The sequence below is a fragment of the Erithacus rubecula genome, assembly GCF_903797595.1.
Source record: "Erithacus rubecula genome assembly, chromosome: 12".
NCBI classification, from domain to species: domain Eukaryota; kingdom Metazoa; phylum Chordata; class Aves; order Passeriformes; family Muscicapidae; genus Erithacus; species Erithacus rubecula.
This window is the reverse complement of record NC_136664.1, coordinates 10,519,208-10,546,837: the sequence shown is the minus strand read 5'-3', so window position 1 is coordinate 10,546,837 and position 27,630 is coordinate 10,519,208. Positions and strand designations below refer to the sequence as shown.

The 27,630-nt window shown below is 35.5% G+C and overlaps 1 protein-coding gene across 5 annotated transcripts in view; it reads left to right on the top strand.

Annotated features, from left to right (window-relative positions):
* FTO (FTO alpha-ketoglutarate dependent dioxygenase) overlaps nucleotides 1–27,630 on the top strand; it is a 216,492-nt gene that overhangs the window by 31,947 nt on the left and 156,915 nt on the right. For all 5 annotated transcript variants that reach the window (XM_079315941.1, XM_079315937.1, XM_079315940.1 and 2 more), the window contains 5 exons: nucleotides 5,729–5,806; nucleotides 10,608–11,262; nucleotides 18,845–18,988; nucleotides 24,842–24,921; nucleotides 25,238–25,381. In XM_079315941.1, the coding sequence (XP_079172067.1) occupies nucleotides 5,729–5,806; nucleotides 10,608–11,262; nucleotides 18,845–18,988; nucleotides 24,842–24,921; nucleotides 25,238–25,381 (1,101 nt within the window). The remainder of the gene's footprint in view (nucleotides 1–5,728; nucleotides 5,807–10,607; nucleotides 11,263–18,844; nucleotides 18,989–24,841; nucleotides 24,922–25,237; nucleotides 25,382–27,630) is intronic.

The window sequence follows — 27,630 nt, the reverse complement described above, 5'->3', positions numbered from 1 at the left end:
TTCTGTTTCCTTGGGGCCTTCAGGGAGAATTAGCACCATGTCAGCATTATTTTCCATTCTTGAGCATAATATACGGCTCCTAAGGCTGCAGAGATCTTGTGCCATGTGTCCTGCAGATAGATTTCCATGAAAGTTAGGAACCATCAGTATCTTCTTGTCATTAGAACATGAATAAACAGCAGCACCAAATGTATCCTTGTTTCAACATTTACCCTCATTGTACTTTTTATCTGTCTTTAATCTTTATTGACTCTTTTGTCTGTCAAATACTGTTGCTTAGTATTTCACAACTGGTCAAACCCTCTTGGTTTCTTGGGACTGGGTTTGTAAGGGGTGTTTTTGCTAAATTGTGCAGTCAGTTATTGGTTACAGTCACTAAAGTTCTGTCTGCTGATTCTTTGGAGGTGAGCTGGTTAGGAATTGTTAAGAAATCTGGTCTCAGAATCTCTTTGCTATCTTTTAGAAACTATGCAAAGAGTGACATGCAGACATGCCTCAGTATCCTTATGTATTCATAAGGATTCACCATGTTGAACTAAACACTGTCTGAAGCGTTTTTTAAGTATATGTGTGATCTTGTGTCCATATGTATAAGAAGAAACTGGAGATCTGGTTAAAATTTGAGAATTTCAAAGTTTGAATGTTCTTACTTCTCACCTAATACATGGAGCTGACCCATTTACTAACTGGTATCTTCTGACAGAGGATGCACAAATGCTAGGAGGGAACAAGATGTGGGTGATGTTAACAAGGTACTTGCAGTGATGGTAGAAGAACTTTATTCAGAACTATACAGAGGGGCCTTAGGGACATTTTGTCAGCCCAGTGTCTGTGTTTGAACTATTTATTACTTCATATGTTTATTATGATTACTTACAGTGCTAATCCATGTGTGACAAATCTACACTCAGCTGGGTAAGGAAATTGCCAGTTCTGTTCCATTAACAGCCGCTGGCCAAAGGAACAATGTTCCTGTAGGTTAAAACAACAATTAAGGGGCCCTTAACACTTCAAGGTGGGGAAAGAGGGGATACTGGCAGCAGACATTTTTCACACATTGCTAAGGTGCTTCAATGCATAAATTAACTCTTAGTTCAGTTACATCAATTCAGTGTGTTGTGCATATGCATGACTGGTCTGTGTGTGTGTGAACCAAAACCTGGGCTGTTGATTTATGAGAAAGGGTAAGAGAGGTTGAAATTAGTAAGCAAAGCCAAACAGTACCTTTGGAGCAGAGAATATCAAACAATCTTTGAGACAGCTACTCACAGATGCTGATGTAAGACCTGAGGTCTTTTCATGGCAGTGGATTGTTCATTACGTAATTTTTTTCATGCCCAGGTCACTTGAACTGCATTTTGTTACTTTTGTAGCTGGACCCGTTTGTTCAGTGGAAGAACAGGATTCATTGTGATTATATTAAATAACAAGTGTAATTTATTACAGTATAATTAGCAACTGGATATATGTGGCACGAAATATTGCTAGGCCATCAGAGATTTTTAATACAAGTTTGCATATAATAATAATAATACCTATTTTCCCTTGATATAAAAATGTTTTTAACTTATATTAGCGGGGCAAGGAATGCAGTTTGTAGCATGCAAAGTGTGGTACAGTATGGTCATATGTCTGCCAGTATTTTTGGGGGGCTGTATTGTAGAATGTGGCACAGACAAGGTTTTTGGCAAGTCTTGAGTGTAATGAAGAGTTGACTGGCAATACAACATTTTCATATCAGTAAATGGTGCTTTAAAAATGGCCAGTCCCTTAAGATCTTTTGATGTAGAGTTTACAGAAATAATTGGATGAAAAAAAAAATCTTAAATCTAATATATGTGATAGTGGAGAAATAAAAGCTGTAATGGTACATTTAGGATGTACTTTTTATTACTCTAGGTTCATTTCTGACATATTTTGTTTTAGTTGAACCACTTGAATGATCTTGGTAGCTATGAAGTTTTAATAGCCAACACTTGGAAAGCCCTGTAGTTTAAATAAATATCAACTTCAAAATTGCATTTCTTCCTGAAGAAACTATCCCAGTTTTATTTTTTATAAAACACCCTAACATGTGAAAGGCTGTTAGGAGGTCATGTTTTGGAAGTTCCTGTAAAATGGTGGCTTTTTTCTTGATGAGATCTTAGTATTGTGTCACAAAATTTTTTGCTATATATTTAATCTTCCTCCTTTATAAAATTGTTTATTAAGCATTTCAGAGCACTAGCCCTTTGCTTCATGCAGGATTTGAAAGAAATCCATGTTTTATTAGAGTTGATTTTTAAAAAAAGAGTGAAAGGGAAACACAGGGCCTAAGAGGCATTCTTATGTGGGTAAAAAGGGTAATAGGAAGGAGAGATTTTTGAGAAACCAAAGGTTTGCATCTGAACTATGATTCAGATCTTTCTTTCATGACAGTAGGCATTCTCAGACATTCTAAACCTGTTAACCTTTTAGAAAACAAAAGGCAGTTGGGAAAAACTGTTGGAAAAAGAGATAATATTTTCTTATGCTTTGAATTGTGACTCTTTTAAAGATCTATCCCTGAAATTCCTGCAGAAACATTGGATTACATTAAAAACAAAAAAATTCAAGTGTTTTACCACTTCTAGTCCCAAGTAGTCTCAGAAGTGTAAAAACTGCAGCAGGCAGTCAGCAAACTTTTTAAGATGAAGAAATGGGCAATGTTTTAAGAACTTCTGAAGAAAGGAGTTGAGGCAGAGGGGCTGTTGTAGGCTGGGATTGGAGATGATGTTCCAAAGCTGGTACACCATCCTCTCTGCACCCTCACCTCTTGGCTGTGTTTTTGTTTCTTCTCTTGCTCTGTGACATACAAGGCATCATTTCTCTTGCCAGAAAAAATAAATAATTACATGTATAGTGATAGAGAGATTCCAATTATTAATATTCCATTTGCTGAATTTTACAACCAACCATCTCATTAATATATTTATTATTAATAAATGAGCAGAGATTAATGTCTGCAGAATTTTCATGTGTGCTCTGAAACTGGGCATTTGTGTTTCTGATCTTCATTGCAGAGTCACTTAAAATAGCTCCAGTAACACTCACAGCAGCCTACAAAATAGGTATTTGAGGAGGTTTTTGCCTTTCTGAAGGCCCAAGATGAACACTTAATAAAGTTTCTAAAGCAATGCAGTGCATGGTGATGGGGATGGTGCACATTAGATTGTCTTTCATGTCTTGGCATCACTAATGTCTGTGTAAAAACCACTTGTTTTTTAAAACATAAGAAACATAATTTTGATATCTGAATAAACTGTTACACTGTTGAAAATTTAAAAATTTAAAAATCAGATTTAGAAAAATGCTCTTTATGAACCCTGATACCTTCAAGTAGAGACATTTCTTTAGATTTTATTTAGGGTGTTATGTGCTTGAAGAGCCAATAAACAGTGCTTATGTAACACTGCTTAGACTTTCATAGCAGCCAGCTGGTATAGCCAGATACTCAGTTTTTTTGTTTTTTCTTTTTTACTTGTGAGTAGCTTGATGTTTTTGACATCTGTGTGACAGCTTCTTGCATAAGAGATGAGCAGCATGTTCTACCACCCAGCTGTGTGTATTAGTCTGCACATCAAGCTGAAGAGCGGCACTTAGCCAGATCTGACAATCAAATGTGAACTACCACTACCTGTACACGAGAGTGCATTTTAATGTTGTGTGCTTTTTGCCAAGAGCCTGATACTTGACAAAGAAATTGTCAGAATCTCTCTTCTTCCCACTTTTTTTTCTTCCCACAGATGGGAGTCCGTGTTAAAATATCTTATTTTTTTTTCCTTGCGGTTTAATATGGTATATCTAACCATAGCAAAGCCAGTCTAATGTTTTCAGCTATTTAATGTCATAAAATTCTGGCAAGCTTTTGGTAATAGAGAAGTGTAATTGTTTTAGAAAATGCAAGAAATCAGTATGTCATTTTCTGCCAACTTAATCTGAATTTCCAATCTGCTGAGTTTCACCAATGGCTTCATGTCAACATACCAACAACCTGTCCCCAAAGAAAACTGAGAACATAAAGAAATTACACCACTAGTTCAGAAATGTCAGTGCTGCTCTTTTCAGGCATGTTAAGAATTGGTGCTCAGCACATGGTGAGTGTGGAGATGAGTGAGAGCCACCTACTCATACAGTTGTTTGACTGATCTTATAGACCTTAAAATCCTCTACACTTCCACCTGACTTTAAGCCTCTGTTGCCTTTCTTGATGCTTAAATTTGAATTAATGGAATCCATTGTCACAAAATGCAGTTATACTTCATAGTTCAGCTTTCCTTGTTCATGTGTTTGCTATAAGCCAGGAGTTAGTTAATACGTGGGATGTTTTCTCTTTCTTTTTAAAATAATAGTTCCCGAAGATCTGTTTTGACCTTGTTTTGAACTTAGTTTTATGAGTGTTAGTCATACCTTTTTTTACTTGCTCTTTCCCTTTGTATTATACCTTTAATATTCTTTTAAAAACAGTATTCCATTTCCATCTGATCTTTCTCTTACAACATAAAAATTTTGAGTTCTTTCTTATGCTAGTGTTTATATTGTTGAAAATACTGCAATAAAAATAAGAATTTGAATCCTGTTATATATTTGAGAATAATTGCAGATACTGTTTTATGATCTTTGAATTGCAAGTAAGTCGAAATTTGTTAATAATCAAAGTTTGTAAGAAGCAATTCTTGCAAGCTAAGACAAAGAAGTAGTAGAAGAAGCAGTTTATTAATTTTCTAGATAAGAACTTCCACTGTAATAATTGTTACACTGTGGTTAATCTGAACTTAATACTGAGTAAGTGTGAATGGACCTGTCATGGATCAGGATTGTTTGATTCCAAAAATTCTGTTGTCATGTTTCGCACATCTCTTACATGTGGTAAATCATTAACACAATTGATTGTAAAGTGCCACAAACAATCTATTTTGATTAATAAAAACATGAAAAATACAATTTGGAGAGACATCAGGCTTTTATCTTAGCAATATATTAGTGACCACATTGACTAAATATTGGTAGAGATGCTCTCAGTCCAAACCAGAAGTGAAAATGGATTTAAGAGAACAAGGGGACAGAGAAAACCTGTTTTTACAGGCAGCTGGTTCTTTGTGCACTCCCAATATCAAACTGGATTTATGGCTGCCTCTGGGATGGCAGGTTTTGAGGATGGCATTTTAAATATTTTCAGGCTATGGGGCTTTGGAATACAGTAGATTATGCTTTCCTTTTCTTTCATAAACTATTTCAGGAGGTATTTTAGAGTACCCCCAACACTGGGGCTTATTGTTTTAGGGAAGTGGGCTGTTGAGCCATTTGAGGAAATATGAGCTTTGTATCCATTAGCTGTACAAATTTAAGTAAAAAAGAAAATGGAAAGGAAACAAGAAATTATTGTGTAGTTATAAAGTAGGCATAGGTCTGAAAAACATAAGGCTGAGATGAATTTCGATTAGTGCAACGACGACTGATTATGTAAAAAAGAACTTGGGAGTAAAAGTACTCATGATCTCTAAGACTACCTAAACTGAATTACTGCTTTGTAAGCAGAGAAGTTCTCTGTTGTTTTTTTTTTTGTTTGTTTTTCCTTATTTAATTTTCCCCTATTGAAGACAGTAAGATAAGTAATTGCACCTGATTTTGCCATTTAAATACAGCTACTTTTATACTTCTCTTGATTTTTAGTCTAATTTTCTGTTTCAATTTTACCCATCCAAAACAGAAGAAAAAACTTCTTGAGGAGCTTGGGGAGAATAGACTTCCATATCTGACACCATCCGATGCTGATTTCCACCAGCTGGTAACGTATTTCTTTTAAATCCTTTTAAACTAAAATGGCTGCTTGCACTGAACAACAAATAAATCTTCCTTCAAAGAGACACTGGGAAATCTGATATGAAAGAAGGTATCCTGATGGCTGATAATGCACTTCCAGGTGATGTGAAATAAGATCTCTAGAACTGGGATATGCACAAATGAGAACTTGATGAACTTTATTTTTATGTGGGTACCATCACTACAAGTAATGTGTAACAGTTAACCACAGTTTTTCATGCTTTGTTGAAGCAAAATGCATGTCACCATTATTTTATTTTTTTCTGAGTGGTGAAAAGACCTTTATAGCTCACCTTTGGCAAAATAGGGGTACTATTAACATGGAGATTTAAAATTTTGGGGGCTTAATTCTACTTTCCAGCAATAAGTAATTGTTAATACTTCGCTTACAAAACAAACTTTGGAAACTGGAATACCTCAAATGAAACCAAGCAGAAGTAAGATCAGGCCTAGTAGCCATGTGAGTAGTAAACCGAGTGTATGCAAAAATCTAATGAATAAATACAATTATCTGCATCTGTCTTGGATCTTTCTAGATCAGATACAGAGCTCAGGGTTGGTTTGATCAGATCAAATTGAATCATGATAAGAGAACAAGCATAAGGAATGACCAGCTTTGAACAGCTCCAGTGACCATGCTCACGTTACATGACACAGGAGTGGTGCCTGCCTTGTGTTGTTATATGGCTCAAAGATGTGCAAATGTAGAAGAGCTGGGAGAATTTGTAAGAGTGATACAGATGGGTTTTGTTATTTCTTTTTTCTTTACACAAAAACCCAAACACATCCTTTCCAGTCTTAATGTTCATGAAGAAACCCTTCCCCCTTTTAAGAGTTGGGCAGCTGACTTTTCTCCTTCCTAGTCCTGGTACATCCCCTCCTGTTTGTTCTCTTCTACCTCTGATGCTGACAAGAGCTTCCCAGCATCTTTTTTCTTTTTCACATCTTTGTAAATTCAGCTTCTCATGGAGCTGATGTGAAAAGAGAAGGTGGAGCCAAGGTTGCCCAAGTGGGATCTCATTTGCTCAGGGTCACTAACTCATAAATAAAGAAGATAGTGGGAACAAGATTAGCAGTAAAAGCACACCTGTTCAGTCCTTAAAAATGTTTCAATCCATTCTTTTTGTAAATATAGAATAATACTTTTTGTGTAGTGTTTGTGTGCATGCTAGATGTTTTTAAGTATATATGCTAATCATAAGCATCACAAACACCTTTTGAAGTCTGTGGTTACTGGAATCACAGCTGTAGAAATTGCAAGTTCCATGATGCTTAAATGCACTGCAGCTGGAGAGGAAAAGAAGGGTGAGAGCTTGAAGACAACAAGTTGGTAAAGTAAAATATCACACACAGTTTAGTTTTATAGTCTGTCTTTCCTGGACAGACCTGCCATTCTCCTTCAAGGATCTACTTCTTATAAAACAGTATTCTTTGAACATGTTGAAAAAGTTAGGAGGATGCAACTGAAAAAAACTGTCTTATCCTGTTGGGTATGGAAGTGTACAGCCTGAACAGAAGTAAGAAATTCCATCACAAGCGAAACTTCCACTGACATCCTCTTTCAATGTGTTTTTCCTGATAAAGGATTTTGGAAATGGGCCCCGAGCCATAAGCTGAAACAATGTAATGTTTAAAGCCAGTACAGAACAAGAAAGTGGCTGGAACAAGGTAGTTCACAAATATTTGAAGTACAGACTATCATTTCATGATGCACATGGCAGTTTGCTTATCAAGGATCCTTATTGGTGATTCCTAGCTTTATTCTGTCACTCAAGTCCATAGGGTGATTCTCTGTTGAGTATCACCATTAGAAATGAAAGCATATTTAAAATCCTGTGTGTAACATTCACAAGAAGATTTGAGCATCAAATCCTTTTTTTCCAGTACTGTAGTTGCCTGTAATGCTGCCACTTCTTTCAGAGTGAACAGTGAGTTGACCTTTAATACTGGCTGTCAGAGTTACAACACAGAGTACATGATTTCTGCCCTTCCCCATCCCCCCAAAACAACAAGGTGTCCAGTGTGAACCCAGCAGTCACCCCATGTTCTGATCCTGTAATTCTTTCCTTATGGAGGGCACAACAGAGGCACTGGTTGGGGATTTAAAGAATACCAGACTGTTTTCATGTGATGTGTCAGAAATGTGTTTCCACTTCCTGATTTCTTTTGAGATACCTTAATGATAAAATAGTTCTTAAGCATGTGATCTTAAAGCACAATCCAAAGGTAACAGGCCTCTGGCTTGGCTGACAGCAAAATGTGCAAGGCATTACCTCTGCAGTTCAAGAGGGGACTACAATGTTGTTTCCTTTGTAAAATCTCTCTTCTTCTTTCTAGTGCATGTTTTCAGGGATTTAATTGCTTTATGTTGTATTGTTATTTCCCTCCTTCTTTTTCTAATAATTGTTTGGAATTTTGTGGGTGTGATTAATGACAGAAATTCAGTGCATTCATATTTTCATACAAATGGTTTAAAATACATAGTATTGGTGACTGTTTAAATATACTGTAATAGCATATGTAATGTGCTGTATGTCCAATATACAGAATTATTTAAAGAAATACTGGGATTCTGCTATGGAACTGTCAGAGCTCCTTCTCTGATACAGGGAATTTGCATAATGAAAGAAATAATTAAGTAATAATCATTATGAAAGAATATTTATTATTCCCATCAGCCTGTACCTTCACATCTGACTGCACCCTATAGCTCCAAGACTTAAATTTACAGTTACTGATTCCATTAGCTATTGTTTTTAAGGATTTTTTCACTATACTGTTCAAAACCTGGAGATACACTGATAAAAACAAAAGGGACCTCTAAAGAAATCATTTCAGGGTTTTGGCAAACTCAGGTGAATTTATTTCATCAAGTTTGGATTAACTTCTTCGAGTGAAAGCTGTGATCCTGTGTTCTGGGGTTGTAGAGGGACCTTCACACATACCTGGTGTTGTTTTCAAGCTTTAGTGTTTGAAGCTAAGCATGTAAATGCAATTGTCAGAAATTGTTACCTGTAGATACTGTTATAGGAGATTTTTTCCTCTCTCTAGGAAGCTAGTTTTTGGAACCAGAAGAATGTATAAAGAAAAGGAGTTAGATTCACTGTAAAAATTTCACAAGGAATGGTGGCGAGGTTTATAGATAAACCAAGATTTATTATGTGTAATCATTATTTTTAAAATAGGCTTCCTTTTATGTTCTCCTTTTTTAGTAGAAACAAATGATCCTATAAAGCCAGCTCTTCAGTGTTGTAGGATAACAGTGCATTATGATGCAAGTCTGTTTTCATGCAGTGGAAAATGTGCATATTAACTGCCTGGTTTGTGGTTTTTAAGGGCACGTTCTTTGGATTTTAAAATTAATTTCCTGAAAGACAGGTTCAAATGAGACTTGGAAGTAGATGGTACTAGTAAAGTGGGTTTGAGTTGTACCAGAAGGAGCTCACAGATGGATTGTAGGTCAGTGTGGTGTTTTGTGCCTGTGACTTCTATTTATCTTTTTTAGAAGCCCTTTGAATGTAAGCTATTAGACTAGTAAAAGTTTTGGCAGATCAGTTTTGTGCATCCATGTGCTCTTGCCCCATTGCCCACACCACCATTTCAGTCTACCTTAATGTATGTGCCCACACCACCATCAGAACATAAAATTTCTCCAAACTACCAACTAATTTCTGGACAAAAGCAAATAGGTGTGGTGACTCTTTAAGAGCTTCTCAAGTGCTAGTTGATGCCTGATACACTCACATTACGGTCCTTCCCTTAGGGAGGGCACTAGGTGCATCTGTTTCTTCTATTTATCTGTTAATTTTAATGTATCTGTTAATTTTAATGTAATACTTCAGAACTCACTCTTTTAAATAACTTATTCTCTAGCCTTTGTCTAGTTTGCCAAACAGTCTCAGCAGTAGTTAAAGCAGATTTACAGGCAACCAATAAAAGGTGTGATTATGTGATACTCACTTCCTTAGAAAACCAGATTAACAAAATAAAATTATCCAAGCCTTCCTGGAGTGGGAAGCAGTATTGTGCATACAAAGCAAGAAGCTGCTGATTAGCAGTGTTATACCTTGCTGGGAGTTGCTGCCTCCACACCCTGCTGGATTCTGAACTCCAGCTGATACCAGAGCTGGTGTGGTCACAAGAGGATATGAGCAAAAGGGACACTACAGGTAGGAAGCAGGGGAGGGAAATAAGTTTGGACATTTTCTGTTATCAGAAGAGAGCTTTTATATGAAAAGAGAGATAATTGGCAGGCACTGAGGAATGTAAAAATAAAAAGCAACAGAATGTTAGCAGCACATTTTTTTAAAATGTACGTTTTTGTTTTGTTATTTTTTTCCCTGAAAAGTATTGTAAATATAAAACTATATGAGTTTATAATGTAGCCCTCTAGATTTTTGTACAAAAAAAAAGAGTTTGCAAAAAGTGGAATCACTTTCTTACTTGATATTCTGTTGTTTATATACTTAAAGATGGCCTTATCTACAGATTCATTAGATGAGCTGTATGTTCAACTAAATTGTTCTAGGGTCTTCTTATTTCTTTATTTGGAGATTTGCCCTGGTTGAAGGCACTGGTACATATCCACAGTTTGTGCAAAATACTGAAATATGAAAATAAAGTAACAAGTGGTATCTGTATCTTCATCACATTCTAGACTCATTCTTGTTAACTTGACAGCTTTGCCTTGTCTTGAAATATCTTGGCTACTGCAAAAAGACTAATTATTTTCCTCTTTTTGTTGTTTGGGTCTTTTTCTCCTTTAGTGGAAGACCAAGTATTCTAAGCTGATTTTCAGGAAATCTGATACAGTACCTGAAGAGCTCCATCAAATGGTACAAGAAAGCTTTCTGACCTTGCGAGAACACGACTGTTTCTTTCAAGATCTTGTAAGGATCAAAGGAAAAGACTTTCTTACTCCAGTGTCTCGTATATTGATTGGAAACCCAGGATGCACTTATAAGTACTTGAACACAAGATTGTTTACAGTTCCTTGGCCTACAGAAGGTTATGATATAAAATATTGCAGTCCTCAAATACATGATGCTTGTAAAGCATTAATGAGACTTAATGACTACTTGCATATTGAAGCAGTCAAGGCATTACAAGGACAAAAGTTTTTTGAGACTAAAATTAAAGATACTACTTTAATACATGGGGAACAAAGTTTTGCTACTTCTCTTACAGAGCAAGGGTATGTTTCAAAAGATCAAAGCAATGTTTGTGTAGCAGAGGATGACAGAAGTCTAAAGAACAGAACATCTTATAATTTGACTTTATTAAATTATATGGATCCACTACAAATGCTGTACTTGAAACAAGAACCTTACTTTGGAATGGGGAACATGGCAGTGAGCTGGCACCATGATGAGAATCTGGTGGAAAGGTCAACAGTGGCTGTGTACAGTTACAGCTGTGAAGGTGAGTGATGGTACTTGACCAGTCACAAAAATATCTGAAATCCCTGAAGCTCTCCTGTGTTCCCTTGTGTGTGTACATCAGCACATCTCTGCATGCTGGTCTAGATTTGTCACGTGCTTCTGAATGCATTGTGGTACTTTTTGTATTTAAGCCTTATTTTTATTTCCACTAAAACCTGTACAAAATACCTGTATTTACTACAGCTGGCTTAGTAATTGTTCTCTAACTACATTTAAAACTTGGTATAATTAACTCCCAGACTATGAGCCAGGAAATCAAAATCTGTCGAATACCTTTCTTAGATTAATACATGTGCATGTTTTCTGTCCTGTAAAATGTTTCACTGGAGTTGGGCTCACCATTTTTATAGTGTTATTTATCATACACAGACTTGTTTTGCTTTATGCTGATTTTACTACTCTTCTTTCTTTGGAAAGATAATTTTCAGTTGGTTTTGGATAGCAGTATTACTGTATTTACTTATATATATATATGCATTTTGTCTAGGTATGCTGTAGTGTTCATGTATGTTTTATGGAGAACTTGTCAACATTTCTTTAGCTGGGAAGGGTGGACACTGCATTGAAACAACTGCTGTCTGACAGGCTATGCAGGCAGTTTTTAAAATACAGTATTTTAGAGGTGGTGGTGGTGTTAATAGTGCAGTTGAAACATTGTTAAATATTCAATTTTTAGTGTAAATTACCGGTCCCATTTTTATCTTTAAGAGCAGACATGAGAATTTTTTTATTTGGTTTTTTCCTAACAATGATTGAACAAAAGTTTAGGTATTTTTTAATTACTCTTAGTTTTGCAAACATAAGATTAGAATTTAGACACTAGATTTGAATTTGCAAATGTTCTGCTATGTTTCATTATTCACAATGGATTTTTTCTTCTTCCAAAAGTCCTTTGATGTTTGCTTTAGAACAGGGGAAGAATTCGTGTTGAATTCAGTAGGTTTCAGCTAAAGACTGTGATATAAAAATGATAGTTTATACTCCCACGTGCATTCTCTTATTGGTTTTGTTATTATTTTTATAATAATAATAATAAAATAACTCGGTGTCACTTTGTTATTCAACATACAACTGAAATAATATTATTTACCTTTTCCTGGATGTAAAACATCAACTGGCTTAGCAAATTGAGTAGAAGAGATTCCCTTACTGGTACAAGTGTAATTTTCTTCATACACTTCTTTCTGTCCTATTTGTCTATGGTGTCAAATAGATGTATTGGGGTTTTTTCCATTAGTAGATAAATATTTTTTCAGTAGAATTTTAAGTTAAAGCAATGTAAACATGAACTTGAAGTAATAATACTGTGTATGAGGATTAATTGTAGTATGCTTCAAACTTTTTTACTTTAACATAAGGTTTGCTTATGGAGGGGGAAAAAGGTGAGTCCCTTTAAGTTCAGAAAACTATAAATTAACAACAATGAAAGCTACTATGTTTATTCATAACTCATCAGTTGATTTTGTTTTTTTCATTCAGCACATAAAATAAGTAAAAATTAAGGTGTTTTAAAACCACTGCAAATTCTGTAGATTTGATTGATGTGAGTAGAAAGAAATATTTTATATATTTAGGCCAAAAATTATTTTGATGTCTATGTACAATTAATGTTTTTGCCATATACAAGTTTTTGGGATTTTTTCATAAATACACTTACAATTAAATGTGTTTTTGGTTGCTTTTTTTTTTTTTTCCTGAGAAGTTTGGAAGTGGGCATGAAAACAAAGAAAGCAGGATCTTCCTTGTGAATAAATTGATGGTTCTATCATTAAAAAAAAACCTGAACGTCACTTCTTGAAATTTTTCTGGTTTTCATTGCTCAAGTTGGGTTCTTGAGCTTTAGAGGGAGTTTCAGGTGCCTGCCATGCTGTGGATCATTGTGGAGAGATGTCCTGCAGTGCAGCTCTGACCTGCTTATTCCTAAACTGGAGAAATGGATCCTGTTTATATCTTAGGAATATGGTTTTGTAACTGAAGTTTGGTAAATATCTGTTTGTGTTGAAGTTTTGTACCCAGTGCATCCAACAGGAATTGATTTTAGAGAAGCAGATCATCTTTTTGCTCTTCTGATTTTGTGTTTACAGCCTTCCAATGCTGGTGGTTATAAGCTCATCAATGTTTATAATATTATTCTTTCCAGTTCTATATAATTTCAATGTTTTGATGGTTTCTCTAGTTTACAAGGACACTCAATATTTTCTATATTACCAGGTTTCTATTAACTGTGAAACATAAGGATCTCAGCATATTTTTGAAGAATTTTGTTATATATTTGTAGAATCATGTCTTGACTTCTCTTCTTACTTTCCATAAATGTGTTTAGTTTTTATGCCAACATCTTTTATTAATACTTATTCCATTAATTCATTTAGTGTTGAATTAGCATTGAATTCTCAATGTAGTGTAAACAGACTGTCACAAAATCACTACAGAATACATAATAAAAAGAGTAGATGTGGTCAGAATTATTTTGTTGAAGCTATTTTTTTTCTTAGAAGATGTAGATAAACTGAATTAGTAATTTTGTGTGATAAAACACTGATTCTGTGGGAAATGAAAACACGAGTTAAGCATGTTGATTTTTGGATTGTTGATCATGCCAGAACTGGCTTGATTCTCTTTTCTGCCAGGTCTTGCCCGTTTGTTTTGTCAGCTGTCAATTGCTCAGATCCTCCCTGCTCTCTGAGGTACTGCAGACACTGAGGGTGTGTGGCAGCCTTTGCATGTGAAGCTTGCAGAGCTGCATGGCTGGTGCTGATGTACCCTGCTGCAAATGCAGAATCCCCAGGTTGTCAGGTTTTGAGCAGCAGGAGCCCTTGGAGTCAAGCAGTCTTACTGAGCTATGGCAGCTCTGTCAGACTGTTTAGAGATGCACAACTCAGGTTATATGGTTTTCTTTTTACTTTTATTTACATCTTTATATCAGTAGTTGTTTTGTACCTACTTACTGGATTAAATAGCATTAAAACAGATACTACTGTAATTGAAACAACTTGTGTTCTTGTTCATTTGTTCATTGTTTGATGCCATAATGAAAATTTCATGTTTGAAACTTTGATCAGTATTAATTGGAGTAGAAGCAGTTTTCAATATGCCAGAAAGGAAATTTAGACATCAACATAAAGATATTGGAACAAGCTGATATTCTAATTGGTATCAGTGTTTTTCTTGTTTCTAGTGTAAAACTCTTTCAAAGCAACTTCAAATGAAGTACATTTCTAACAACAAAATAAGGTAAACATTTTGCTTGATGCTTTTTCTTACATTCCATTAGGTTAAGGGTAGGTTGTCAAGTGATGAGAATAGGGCCTTATAAAAATTTGAGATGTTTCCTTTTAGTGTATATGCTGCATGGAAGTGCATGAGTGGTAGTCAGGAGGGTGCATGTTTAGAACTAAATAGTTTACAGAATGTGTGTTTAATTATACTGCCACTATCAGTATTTGGAATTAAATTACTTTTCAGAATTTTATCAAGGAACAGGAATTTCAAATTTTGACCAATTCAGCATTTTTAATAAAAAATTAGCTTACAAGTATCCTAACACCTGAGAGCATGAAGATAAAAAAATGTTTTAAAATAGTAATCTCATAACCCATATTTATTTTCTGCTGCAGTTATAAAAGTGAATTGCAATCCAGTAGAATTAGGGCATTTTCAAAAATTGGATTTTATCCATGGAAAATTCCTAATGACTAGCTTTCCATCAGGTCGATGTAAGTTTTGTAGGAAGTTTTACTACTTAGCAAAGCACGAATTGGTTCTAAATCCAGATGTCTAAATCCATCTAAATCTAAAGATGTTCTTTGAAATAAAGACTTGTTTCAGTTATGAGCTTGCAGAAGATAGAAAAAAAATGTAAACTCTTGAAGTGTGTCCATCTTTCTCTTACCTGGACTTGTCACAGAGAAAGAGAATAGATAAGTAGTTTTCTCTAGATTCTTTACCTTATCTAGTTTGTTTTCTTGCTATAAGGCCTATTTGCTGTTAAACTCTCGAACTTCTACACAACTGGCTCTGTCTACTGACAAGGTAATATTAAAATGTTTAACAAACTTACTGTTAGTGGCAGCGATGAATAATCTTCAAGGACCTTTTGTGCTCGTTTCTTTTGTAAAATGCTGTTTATATGTTTTTACTCTGTGAAGTTAGAAGCAACATCCTGGCATGTAGCCTAATGATGGCTATTTCATATAATTGGCAATAAAAATAATTGAGATGCACTACAGATGTATGTTTCCCCACTATATTTAAAAAAAATCCTGAAACTACAGAAGTACAGCATTGAAGTCAATCTCACTTTGTAGTTGACCAATAATCCTCTTTATACACTTTCTGTATGCTTAATGGATAAAAGTCATGGAGTAGATGTTTTATTGCAGGATTGGAATAATTTCTGATGTCAATAATACAAGAGAAATATTACTTGTTAAAATAACAGAAATGGTATGTAGAAAATGTTATATTCCTTTTAAAGAAATTAGTAAGTGCATTAAATGGTCACAGCTCTAACTGGGTCTGGCCAGTTGGATTTATGTTCTGAGAACCACAAATTTTTAGTGATGCACTAACTTTCACTATAATAGATAGAATCCCTGCTGTCTAAAAAGAAATCATCACTTGACTAGATGGTTGTGGGGTTTCTTTTAAACATCTTTTCTTATTTGTATATTTATTTAATTGAGGACCGTGTGCCCAAGTTCTTTTAAATTCTAGAAAAAAATCAATCAATCTGTAAAGAAACAATGGTCAGTTTGGTTTAATGTTGAACTAAATGCTTACAGTCCTGGTTCTTAGCAATGTGTTGGCAGTGATTCTATTTTCTTAAGAAATGGTGTGTAAGGTTACATTTAGGATATAATTTGGCATTACAGTTTGACTTGAATACAGATCATTTAGGTTTCAGAGCATTAAAAACATCTCAGATTCTGGAAGATTTTGGAGCCAAATAGCAAAGAAACCTTTCAAAGCTACTTTTGCTTTCTGTGCTCTGAAACAATAACCAAAGTAGTTCCAGGAAAACAAGTTTTATATTGTTCTGAACCTAACCCTGACCCAAACCTGATAAGATCAGATCTAAGTGCTGGAACATCTCTGAAATTTGAGCTGTCTAGTTAAAAGCATAATGCTGTGGCCAATTTTCTGCAGCTACATTCTCTCTTTCATGGTTCTACCATAATTGCAGGTTTGATGAGGTACTGTTATGTTGTGGTAAGCTTTTTACTTCATTGCACCATTTTATTTGGGATTCCAGCATAAAGGTTTCTTGCAGGCCCAAGTCTGTAAATCTCTGCTGACCAGAATTCAAATCTGCACATAGTTCTGTTATAGTTCCATTAAATACTTGTATATTTGACCATTTCTGTATGGCTTATTACAAAATAAGTTTGTGTTCTTGAGGTGATGTGATCCATGGTTTGTTCACATTATTTCTTCTCAAATACTTATGATTTAGATTAATTCAAATGTTTTCACTTAGATGGCAACTGTAATTATATCAATAAGTATACAGCATCCAGTCATTCTTGAGGTGTCATAGAGAATTTAATAACAGCTTATTTTTATGTAAAAGTTTGTCAGTGCTCCTTGGGGATATGCCACAAATGTTAAGGTGTCTATTTTCCCCTTGCTCTCAGTTTCAGGGTAGCTTGCATTTAGAAGCAAGTAGCAGCTTGCTTCCATTTGTTACCAAAATAATGTGGTAGGAGCAATCAGTTTCAATTGCTGCTGATAATTATAAGGTGCAATAATTGAGAATGTAGAGAAAAGGAGACCGTGAGCTGTATTTGAACTCAGTACTTAAGCAATAAAAAATTTATCAAACTGCAAAAAATAAGTCATTTTAACGAGCACATTCCAAAGGTGCTGGATTTATGAGGAGACCCCAGGAAACTTTGATTGAAATTGCTGTCTCTGATTGTAGTTCTATATTTTATTGGTGCCATATTGTGAACAGTGCTGCTGCCAAAGTGAATGGGAAGGCAGCATAACAGAGAGAGTTAACCCAGAAAGGTTACTTCTCTTTATAATATCCATGATGTATTGCATTAAAAATGCCTTGAAAGCCATCCTATTTGCAGTTTTCAGAAAACATTTTTCTTAAATTAAGTTACGATTTATCTGAACAGGGTAGAAAATATGAAAGCCCTTTGAAGAGTTTAGTATTGATTTTTCTGAGTATTTGCTAGCTCTTGTTTTCTCATTTGTGTGCTCCTTGATGGAAAGGCCTAGAGCTGCTCCCAAGCCAGAGCTTCAGTGGGATGAGAACTGCAAGCAGTGAAGGGAAGGAACTTGGGGACTGAAAGAATTTTCACTTTAAGAACGTTTAAATTGGCTCTTTAATAGGCTTTGTCTCTCTGCTTCCTGAATTTAAACAATATTTGATTGACATAATGGCTAATAGATTGTCTTCATTTTCTAATGGTTGCCCCCAGCTAAACAACCTGTGGTAACCAAGTGAGATGAATGACATGAATATTTTAAAAGTGTGAGTTTGTGGTTACATTTTGTGTGTGTCTCTTATAATAAGAGCTATACATCTTTTAAAAATTATTACATGAAAGCACATTTCAAGTGGACAGTGAAATTGATGCAGTTGCTAATTGTAAGCAAGAATTGGGCACGGTGCATTGCTAATTTCTAACTGTTCACTGTTGTTCTGTGCCAAATACTTATTAAAACTTCGTCCCTCCTCTGTCTAAATGCACTGTTACTTTAGCTGTAAAACTGTTACACCATAGCTCCCAAATACCTTGTTAGAAATGCTGACTGTATCTTTCAATTTATACTGCAGTGAAGTAAGCTTATGAAAATAGTTCTGAGGGATTAAGCTCTAAATGCTATTTCTATGCAGTGGATTATTTTTCCCCAAGCTCAACACGTTCATGTTGCATAATGATAAGAAAAGTGTTGTGACAAATGTATTGAAGCTTCATTGGCTCTTGCACATGTTATCTAGCATGTTTGACTAGTAATTTTGAGAAAAGAATGACAGAGATGGTTGCAAGATTTGCTTTGTTGGTCTAGACTGTTTTGTAACCATTATTTCACCTTACTTTCCCTCACTTTATGATTTGCAGATACATAAACAAATGAAATTGTTCCTAAAATGCTTTGGCAGTTTATGACTTGAAATTCTTTCAGAAATTATCTATTGTTATATCAGAGTTGCTGCATTTTTTGGCTTTTTTTCTTCCATGCTTGTAGTTTTAGTAATGAGAAAAATTTAGTGATAGTTAACCAAAACTCCGCTTACCTGTGCTTAAGAATTTCAGAAAACCTTAAGTCCATTACAAGCTTTGACTTGATAAGCCTTCATTTGGTAGCTAAATTGGAGTTTTCATCTTGGTGAAGTTGGTTGCAAAAAAATTATTGATCTAATATGGCTTTTTTTTTCTTTTACCTATTGCATATTTTTGAATTTGGAGATGATGATTATAGCAAATGGAGACTGCAGAATCTTTAAGCCTGCTAAGATTATACGAGTATGGGATATCTTTTTAGTCTAAACCAGATTTTGTATTTATGATTCTTACCTGTTCATTTGTGTGGTGTCTTTCAAGATTCAGCCATACAAGAAAGCAATGAAGAAGAACTGAAGGGAAGAGACCCTGCTGTTTGGCACGTGGGCTTGAAGGTAGCATGGGACATAGAGACACCTGGATTGGCAGTACCACTTCACCAAGGAGACATCTACTTGATGCTTGGTAATTTTCAAGGACTAAGTTGAACTTTCTGTTGAAAATAGAAAGAATTGCACTTATGTTAGAATAAGTTACCATACCTTCCTTACATTTAGGACTTTTCTTATTTAGGAAAACATGAAATCTGTCTGCAGTATATAGTAAATTCCTCCTACTCTGGTTGCTTCCAGAGTATTTTGAGGAACTTTTTTCCCTTAGTGTTTCTTTCACTTTGCAGCTGAGAAGGAAATAGTCTTTTTTCACCTTTTCTGTCTGTTGTGCAGTCAGAATTACCAGTCCAAGTTAGGCTTCAGGCCATAACTAGAATTTCCCCAGATCTTGCCAGAAGTTATGCTGCATCTGTCCCATCCTTGTATTTCTAGATTCTTTTTGTATTCTTAAAGCAGTTTTTCTGAGAATTAGTTCAACTAATAAATATCTGTTCTTCAGCTTGGGTTATTAAGTAACACCTCTATTATGTAAGATGTGAATGAATGTCTTTATGTTTTCTGTTACCATGTCCTTGAGGTTTCAATCATTATGCCAATCTGGGTATTTTATTAGTTACCAGTTTTACACATGACACTTCTCTCCTTCTGCTACTATGTCTATATTCAAACATGCTGTTTTCTAGTAGTGGGATTATACTAAGATCATAATGAACACAGCTGTCTTACTCCAAGAATGTGGCTCAATGTCTCAAGCGTAGAGGATTAAAAAAAGAAAATTAAATTGAGTTAATTTGCTTGAGCAGCTGAGCTTGTGTGCTAAGGTTTATCCATTGAAAGAAACGAAGCGAGAACTGTTGCTAAGGTTTGTTGACACAAAATCTTGCTTTCTCTTTTGGCTACTGTTTCTATTGGTTACCAATTTTTGTTAAAATTAATTTAGTTATAAATCACACAAAAACAAGAATAAGGCTTCTGACAACATCAGGTTGGTCTGTTTAGTGTCTTGGCTTGAGAGTCATCATCTTTGAAGACTGAGAGCACTTGCAGAGCTCCCTGATCATGTGTTTGTGACTTGGCAGATTCCATGGAATGTCCCTATTATGGCTTCTCACACTCCCAACTTTGTGGGCAGAACAGTCTTTTGAACTTTACCTTACACAGTTTATATACTACAAACAATTCATTTGTAAGCCATCATAAAAACCAGGTACCAGTCCTTGTTCTTAGTTATCTCATCAAATCTTCTGCACTGTCATCAGGGAAGTGTTATGTGAAACCACTGGACTAACTGTGCTCTGAAGTATGTTCAGACATGGAAAGATCAGATGTTAAGATGTGAGATCCTTTGGCACAGTAGTCTGGATGTGCCTTCCTTTTTTTTTGTAAGGGTGTAAAATAGAAGCCTAGAGGGAAAGAGGGACAGTGAAAATTAAGTTTAAGTGACAGCTAAACATTCCTGGAAAGGTTATTATAATCTATTGTTGTGCAATAGCACTTAGGGCATCAAGTAAACTTCTTATCTAATCTTTCCTGACTGGAAACTTCAAGCATATAGAACAATGCTGGCCAACAGATTCAGAAGGTATTTAATAAAAGAAGGGGACTAACTTTAGTGTTTTATTGCAAAATACTGCAGATTGTAGTTGATTGAGTTACCAGATCATAGGGTGTTTTTTATTCCCTAGTGGAATTTATATAGTAACTGAAGTATTTTCAGAGATTCTCTATGAAGGGTAGATCAGAAAGTTAGTTTATTTAATGAGTAACATCATGAGCATATTTAGATGGAAACAATGGATATATTAAACATTCTTTTGAAGATGATGTGTAAATCACTTTCTTATTAATACTTTTGAAGAGCTACAGATATGAGCTCTGTAGGCCAGGTGTTTTTTTAATCTCTTCTGCATTTCCATAGTCTTTGTATTTCTTTTCAATTACTTGGAAAAAGAATTACTCTTCTAAATAGTCTTAGAGGGTATTCTCAAAATGGCCTTTTTATTAGATTTCTTTGTGTAACAGAGCTGCCTTTGTAATTTTGACTTGGAGTGAAAGATAATGTAAGGAAACATATAGATGTTTTAGTGAAGTTTTTGCTGTTCAGATTTTTTGCACTAACTTCTAAGAGGGGGCATCTTGAGGATGCTGTCTAAAAGACAAATATGAAAACTCTGTAAAAAAGAAACTTGGCAATAATTAAAAAAAATATTAAAGTTTTGTACATGCTGTATTCCAAAACCTCTTTTCAGTAATGCCTCTTGCTGGCATTATGTCTTGCAGAATGCAAGACATCTAGGAAATAGATGATAGGAGAGTCCTGCAGCTGGTGGTGGTTCATGTACAGGCACAGATTGATAGGACTGGGAGGATTGGTTGTGACCACCACTGGCTCATCCACCCTAGCACAAAACTCAGCCACTCTGTAGGTCTGTTCTTCCAGTTGTTGGAATGGTGTAGTGTTACTGCTTTTTATGAATGTTGAAAATGCTGAAACATCACATTCAATGTGTTGCTTATAATTTAAAAGTCAGGTCCTATCAATTCCTGTACCTGTAATACCACTAGTATTTCCTGTGGTACACACAAATCTATATAAGAAAGTGTAGTAACTGGATATTTCTTATAGTAATGTGCAGTTACAGTAGCTTGTAAATCAAGATCAATGGGTATAGCAAACTAACAAAAAACCCCAGTGTTTTCTTTTTAGCATTTCTAGTAGACATTTAATAATAATGCTTCTGTTCCTCTCTACATTTGCTTTATAAATATTTTTTGTTATTCTGGGGAGAAGTTTAGTAAAATGTCTTATAAGATGATCACATCCATTCTTTTTTTAAGCTATTACAATAATTTAAATGTATTTTTTAAGCAAAACCAACAAAACCTCAGAATTACTTTCTGTAAGACATATTTTTTAAAATATTTCTTTAGGCTTTTCTTAATATGAAGAAAAAAAGTGGTGAATGGCTGCAAGTCTGCTGCCTAAAAATTCAAATCTAAACTTTATATCACTCATGAAACGGAAACACTTTAGCTCAATTTAGAATAATATATTGGTCTGCAGAGGAAGTGCACACTGAACCCTGCTGTCTCAAGTACACAGTCAAGGGGTGTCTAATATGAAACGTGTTGGGTGCAAGCAATAAATCCAAAACGCGTGGAGGTGAGCAGAGGGCCCCATCTGCTCTGTCCTAGAGCATGCTTAACTAGCCTTGTCATGGTCCTACTATTAAATTGGAATTTTTCCCCTAATCTTTGAGTTAGACATGACCAGATTTGCAAGCAGATTTACAATTTTCACTAATTTTCCTACCATGACTTCAAAACATACTCACCAAAAATACATTCTGGACTCTTTCAAAGGCAGATTTACTTTTCTGCAGCTGTTTCCCATAGATCAAGCTTGTGCTTGAAGGTTAGGGTTTTAAAACAGCATGAAGATGAACTTTGAATCTTATACCACTCCCCACCCCCAGCAAATTATAGTTTGAGAAGCATCAAAAAATTATTTTCATAACCAACCAGAAGTAGGTTGCACACATTGCAGAGGTTGGCTTGTGGTTAAAGATAAGTATTTAATGGAAACACTTCCACATGTATATAGTGACTCATTAAACTATTTCTAGATATTTAATCTGCTTCTATTTTCACAAACTGACTTGAACCCTCTTTGCTCCCTAGCATCTTGAATGTGTTGGAGCTTTTCACCCCTCCTTTTTTCAAGTCCACATTTAATCCAAATTGTATATTCCCTACTGTTGAGACTTAGAACTCCAGAAATGTATTTGTCATTTCCAAACTTTGATCATGAAGTTTGACAACTCTGACACATTTCTTTTAAATTCATTATTTTTTTAGCTTTTAGACTTTTAAGTCATTCTGTTTTATTTGTACATAGTTTTCTTGTTAATGGTATTTTTAATAGCAAAAGTAAATTTCACTTTTGTTTGTAGATATTTGTGGTGATAGAATAGCAAAGATTTTGCCAGTGCTTTAAACTCTGCTGTACCTTTTATTTTCCTCTTGAAATAGATAAAATACAACTGTCTAAAAAGTTCAGGAGGAACATTTTACAGAAGATAGAAAAGACTATACAAAGCCCTCTTGGTAATTCTGGGAGCCATTTTTGTTGTATTCTTTGCTTTCCTGGGAAATATTTTACCTCTAAGTAATAAGTTCAGGGCCTTTAGCTCCGCTCCTTTAAGGATTGGCTAAGAATTTCTTATCTTTCCACCTTTTATTTGTTATGTTGCAGTAGTCTGCAGTGATGTGGGTATAGAGTGATTGTTCCTCTCCAAGTGCTTTAGCTGCTCAGCTGACTGATAATTAGTTCAGTAGTAGAATGAGAATTAAGTGTGTATGTTATTTCAGTGTTTTACACAGACATTTCCATCAGACTGTTCTTGTGACAAAGGCTGTGGAAGCACAGGGCTTTCAGTGCTGCTGGTGGAGCCCAGGTGATTCAGCTGTCAGAGGAAAGCCCAGGTGGACAGAGCAGGGGCAGGGACTGAGAACACGATCAGAGAGAAAAGGGAGGAACTGGCAGTAGTTTGAAGGAGAGGAGAGGACTGTGCTGAGGTTCTGGGCTGGAGAGAAGTATTTTGAGAAAATGAGGCAAAAAACCCAGATATCAGTACAGTGCAGGGAGAGAGAAATCTATAATGTGAACTCTCCTCCACAATTAAAAATGGAATATGCAACATCCAGATTCCAAAATGTATCTGCCGTCTGTAACAGGAGTATCATTGAGAAGTTTTACTGACTGGGGGGATACCAGACAGAGAATAATAGCCTGCATTCTATACTGAAGAGTCCCTGTTTTGGTTTTACAGACCTCACAGGTCAGTGCTTAGTCATGTAAAACTGAGGCTGACTCCTTAAGAGTTGTTTTTTTACTGAACCCCACAAGAGCACTATGGCATTTCCAACAAGGGTGACCAAAGAATGAAACAGCTTTGATTTGGCTTTAAAAACCAAAGTAGTGTTGTGTATCTGAATAAAAGCTTTTAATACCAGATGGACAACAGCCAATTTATCAGAGTGATTTTTCTTTCCAGTTAATATATATTTAGGAGAAGAAGCAAATCTTTGCCACAGTCTTTTAATACCTAAAATGTATTTTTAATATGCTTTTAGGTATGCAATCAATGAAGCTTCAACTATTTTTGTACAATTAGAGTTTTAGATTAATTGTAAACTCTAAAATTAAAATTACAGGCTTCTTTCTGATACTCATAAAGGATTCGAGACATTCCAAGGTGAAGCTCTGCAATGAAAGATTTGTCAAGGGTGTGAATAAAGTTGCAAATCAAAATGTACTAATTTAATTTTGTTTGCTACATACAACCACAAAGAATGGGCACTGAAGGGGGTAGTGGAAGTGTTTAGGTTTGTTTTCTGACACAACTCTTCTTGAAAGTGATTGTGGTATTTAAATATTGCAATGTCCAGAGATGATAATGTCCTGTGGCCCTTGCAAGACTGAGTTCTGTGCAATTTACCCTCATATGGGTCTATAGGAAATAGTTTTTTTATAAGTTCTTTTTTTGTTGAGAATTTTCAGTATTTTTGTAGTGATTTTGGGGAAAGAGATTGTAACATCCAAGTGGTCTGTTTAGTCTCCTTGGTAGTGTAGACTCAGTAGTCTTCTCAGCTTTGGAGGAATTAATATGTTTAGTTGAACTTTCCCTATAAGAGGTGAGAAAATGCCACTTCCAAAATATATAGGAGAAAACTAGTATAAGTAGAAATATTTCTGACTCAAGGATAGTGAATATAGTAATTGTGCTCTGCAAAACATTGGGAGCTATGTGACTGAATTCTCTAAGCATTAAAGCAAGTAATGTACTTAATTAATATTCAACCAGATTAACTTTTACTAAGTATAATTTTTCCCTGTACTTAAGGTTTTTTAATCTGTCCCTAGATGATCTCAATATGACACATCAGCACTGTGTTCTGGCTGGTTTATCACCTCGGTTCAGCTCAACTCACAGGGTGGCAGATGTAAGTATCAAAAACCTTTCAGTGTTTGGTCCCTTGTAAAACCAACATCCTGCTGCCATATTTGCAGCACCATGGTGTCTTTTCAGACATGTTATGCTTATGACTCAAACTCTTTTCATTACCAACTGCTGTTGTTTACTTTTGGTTGAGGTTCACTTGGTTCTGTATTGGTAGTTGGCTTTAGCTCCCAGGTAGATATATCAGATGTAAGTTGAGAATGTGCTGCACCACACCTCATGGATTGCTGATGAAATATAGTTGAGAAATACAAATTTTCTGAAGTGGTTATATATGTGTTTTTATTGTATCTTTATAGTCTTCAAGAGGAACGTTGGAATACATACTTGGACAGTGTGAACTGGCACTCCAGAATTTACAGACTGACTCTGATTCAACGACTTTGTCTTTGAAATCACTGGAAGCTGCAGTGGTGAAGCAAGTAGAAGAAATACATAATGAGGTGAGATGATCTGCACTGAAAATACTTAAGCCAGGTCTGAGGAGTGCAGTCTCCTCATGGAGTTAATGGCAATTAAATGTGTTCAGCTGCTTACAAGAAATTGTCTTGTACGAGTTTGCAATGTGGTTTTTATGACTTTTTTACCTGGGTACAGTAATTGGGATAATTGTGGAAGTTTTCATTTTTCCTACTTAAGATCCCTCTGCTGGTAAAGTAAGTGAAGTTTCACAAAATGCTAGACCAGAACTGACAGTATGGTGGTCAAACAGACTACTCTAGCACGACTCTAACAGAAAGAGAGATAAGAGATTGGAGGATTAGAGAGAAAGAAGCAGGTACATTTTCTCAGTTATTCCTCCCTGGTTTTTGTTGAACCAGGTTTTTGCATAATGCCATGGGTGGCATAACTGGAGTGTGGGCTCTAAAATACATTCTGAAGAAAATACCATGGAAATAATAATTGTAAGGAAGATATTTAAGCAGGTCATTTAGTGCTACAAAAGATGCAAGTGTATTAATGCAGTTTGACAGGATTCCACTGAAACTGCCAGTGCTTTCTTGCTTGGGGCTATGCTCTATTTCTGTTAAGATAAATTAGAAGCTGTACATAGGTCATTTGCACTCAAATTAGAATTTGTGTAAAATGTTTAAACTGCTGTCTGATGAGGAATATAATATTGTGTACTGCTACTAAAACTTTGCAGAGCACATTTTTATCTGTATTGTGTTTACTGTTGGTATAATGGAGCATAGTGTTGGCAAAAGATTTGCGCCCTTGACTTTTACCAAAACAGCTCCTAGGGCAATTTAAAGAAGTCTGATGCATGCAGGGGTTTACAAAACATTAATCAGGCTCAGTCCATAAAACTACACGCATATGTGGTTTGCACAGCAAGGGCCACAGGCACAGCTGGTGTAAATTTGCACGGGTCCTTTAACATCAAAGCCATGTGCTGTTTACATCAGGTGAGAGAGTAGCCCCTGGTGTTTGCAGTCACCTGAATAATTTTGCAATGTGACATACAGGGATGTTTCCTGTTACACATATGGGATATACTGTAACAGCAGTCCTAGTTTAACTTGTAGGTATTGTGCACTTAGTAGACACACTGGATCTATATGATCTATATTTGATTTGAAAAGAGACTACCCATCCAAAAATTCCAAAAAGGATTTTACTATTCTTTTCCTTTTTTACTTAATTCTTTATCCCAAGGTCACATCTTCACCTGCTGTTAGAATGCTACTTAAATGTCATTTATTGCTGCAGAGGAGACAAAATTTCTAGAGGCTTATCTCTGTGCTGAATGCCTATTTCTTTTTCAAACATCACTGAGCTGAAAATATAAAGACCTGTGAAGCTAATGCAACTTTTCTTGCATATAAAAGCTTCCTACCTTCCTGTATGATAAATCTTTGTCTTTTCAGGCACTAATACAAGATTTAGGTTATTTATCAGAACCTAAAGATTATCAGGCAGGTGAAAGAACAAGAGTGTTTTTTTTCTTTAAAGAATCAAACTGCTTACTCATGAAAATGAGCCTTTCATTTGTTAGCAATTTTTAATGGAAAATCAAAATACCACTAAAATCCAAATCCCCATAGGATTAATGGAGAACTGCCACCCAATTTCCCAATATTGCCTATGTATTTCTGATATACAGCTTTCTGTGCTATTAGTAAAGCTCCTTGCAATTTTTTTCCCTCTTCCTGTGAGCCAGAGATCATGAGCTTGAAATAAGATAGTATCTAGAGGTGATGATATTCTTGTATTTTATTTTAAAATATTGTCATAACTGAAGTTCATCAGTTTTAATCCTTGTAACTAGGTGCTGCCATTCTTCTTGGTTCCTTATCTTCCTGAAATGCTATGGGTTCATTCTTTTTACCCCCTTGCTGCTACCTCCAAGGCAGTCATCAGAGAACATTAACCAGAACAGAACTATTACAGTACCAAGCTAAAATATACTAGTTTAGCAGATTCACAGTCTGTGCTGAAATTAACTGCTCTGCCAAATGAGGCCTGGATGAATTATCTGTGTCTGCTCGAGGGAAAAAGTCTAAGAATGGGTCTGAAAGAATGAGAAATGATTCTGTGCCTTCCCTTTTGTACTCCTGGGCAGGAAAATTGACTTGCTGTGCTGATAAAGTGTGTTTGAACAGAGGATCTGAAGCATAGGTGGAGACTTTGGTTTTTTCCAGTTTTGTGGTGGGCAGAGAAACCTCTAAAAGAGTATCTGGGGAGTGTC